Here is a 1,734-nt window from a genome sequence, read left to right on the forward strand (position 1 = left end):
GTGTGTGACCATCTTCAGTTCACCCGTGAACTGAAACAGAGTTTGAGTCCTCAGCCAGAGAAGGGGAAAAGCTCCCATCAAGGAAAATTAGTATTAATTTTAGTATTAATTAGTATTAATTCCAAACTCTGGCTAATCCTTCCTGGGGAGAGTGAGATGCCGAAGGGGGGAAGAGGGGAGGGGTTGGGGGTGTCTTAAAACTTCAGCCCTTAATTGAAAACTAACTTGAACTCAGTTCCTAATCAGGGATTGTAAGATTCATTCCTTTTCTTGCTACTGGACAGGAGGAAACTTTGTTTGGTGGCTGAAAGAACTGAAAATAATCTCTTGCTGCAAAACTTAAGCTTAGGGTGGAAAAATCCAGTAGGCTCACAGTGCTGAGGGGGCAGGCAGGAACAATAACCCCATGTTTACAGTAAACTGGCCTCTAATTCTCCAAGTACCTGAATTTGAGGTGGTAACTCTGCATTTTGTTGGCTCTGGCCTGTTCTGTGCTGATCCTGCGCCTACTCTCAGTCGGGACTTTGAGCCACATGTTCCCCTTCTCCATCAGAATTATTCTTTGATGTATTTTACGCCACACAGAACAGGCTTCACCGGGAGGAGCTGTCAGAGGAATCCCTCCAACCCAGCCTACAGCCAGGGCTCCTGTGGAGGCAGGTCATGGCTGGCAGCTCAGTGAGCACCCGACAGCCTCACGCTTGAGGGGACGACGCTGAGCCTCCCCCTTTGAGGATGGGAACCAGCAGCACGTCCTGGAGGGACGGATCCCATTCCCAAGCCCTCTGACGCTGGTCTCGCCCTGCCTGCAGTTCTCCTGTCAGCTCTGGCTCTGGCCATCGCAGGGGACCACTCGCTAGCTGGTGGCCTTGGACTTGGGAGCCAGAAGCATCACCGGAAAGCAGCTTCCAGCACTATCCAGACTCATTAAAAACCAGGCTACAAAGCAGAGGCCACTCTGGGGCCATCCTGCGGGATGAGAACTAAAGGGACACGGATGGAATTCACAGTTGTGGCACCGACAACTTGAGGGACCTTGGGTGAAGCATTACATGTCAGCTCCTCAGGACAAAGTAAGGGCGGTATTTACTGTCTCCCATTCTCTGTCTCCTCTGTTTGATCTCAAAGCCAGGTTGGATGAGGCTATGAGCAACTGGGGCTAGTGGAAGGTGTCCCTGCTGATGGCTGGGGGGGTGGAACTGGATGATCCTTAGGCTCCCTTCTAACCCTATAACCATTCTATGATTCTAAGGTGTCCCTGCTGATGGAAGGGGGGTTGGAACTGGTTGAGCTTTAAGGTCCCTTCCAACCCAAACCCATCTGGGATTCTAAGGTGTACCTGCTCATGGCATTGGGGGTTGAACCAGATGATCCTTAAGGTCCCTTCCAACCCTATAACCATTCTATGATTCTGAGGTGTCCCTGCTGATGGCAGGGGGAGTGGAACTGGATGAGTTTTAAGGTCCCTTCTAACCCTATAACCATTCTGTGACTGTTCAGCACATAAACTGTCCCTTTTTAGGTGACTGTGGTGCAATTAACGATTCTGAGCACCAGGTCCCAGCGTTGGGAAGGAAGAGAAGGTGGCGTGGGTGCTGCGGGGTTGGTTACCTTCCCGTGATGCTCCTTGCACCAGTCGGACATGCCCTCCAGCAGCTCGTCGGGCTGATTAATGATCAAGTTGGGGCCCTGTTGGGAAGAGAAGAACCCACAGGTGAGTCAGACAAGCCGGGG

The 1,734-nt window shown here is 51.5% G+C and overlaps 1 protein-coding gene across 1 annotated transcript in view; it reads right to left on the bottom strand.

The window, feature by feature from the left end:
* REXO2 (RNA exonuclease 2) overlaps positions 1-1,689 on the bottom strand; it is a gene marked incomplete at its 5' end in the record, with an annotated part of 4,297 nt that extends 2,608 nt beyond the window's left edge. Inside the window, one exon of the mRNA XM_010164153.1 lies at positions 1,612-1,689. Coding sequence (XP_010162455.1) covers positions 1,612-1,689 — 78 coding nt within the window. The remainder of the gene's footprint in view (positions 1-1,611) is intronic.
* Between the last annotated feature and the right edge of the window lie 45 nt (positions 1,690-1,734).

Source organism: Antrostomus carolinensis, unplaced genomic scaffold, assembly GCF_000700745.2.
Source record: "Antrostomus carolinensis isolate BGI_N321 unplaced genomic scaffold, ASM70074v2 scaffold4540, whole genome shotgun sequence".
In the NCBI taxonomy this organism is placed as follows: domain Eukaryota; kingdom Metazoa; phylum Chordata; class Aves; order Caprimulgiformes; family Caprimulgidae; genus Antrostomus; species Antrostomus carolinensis.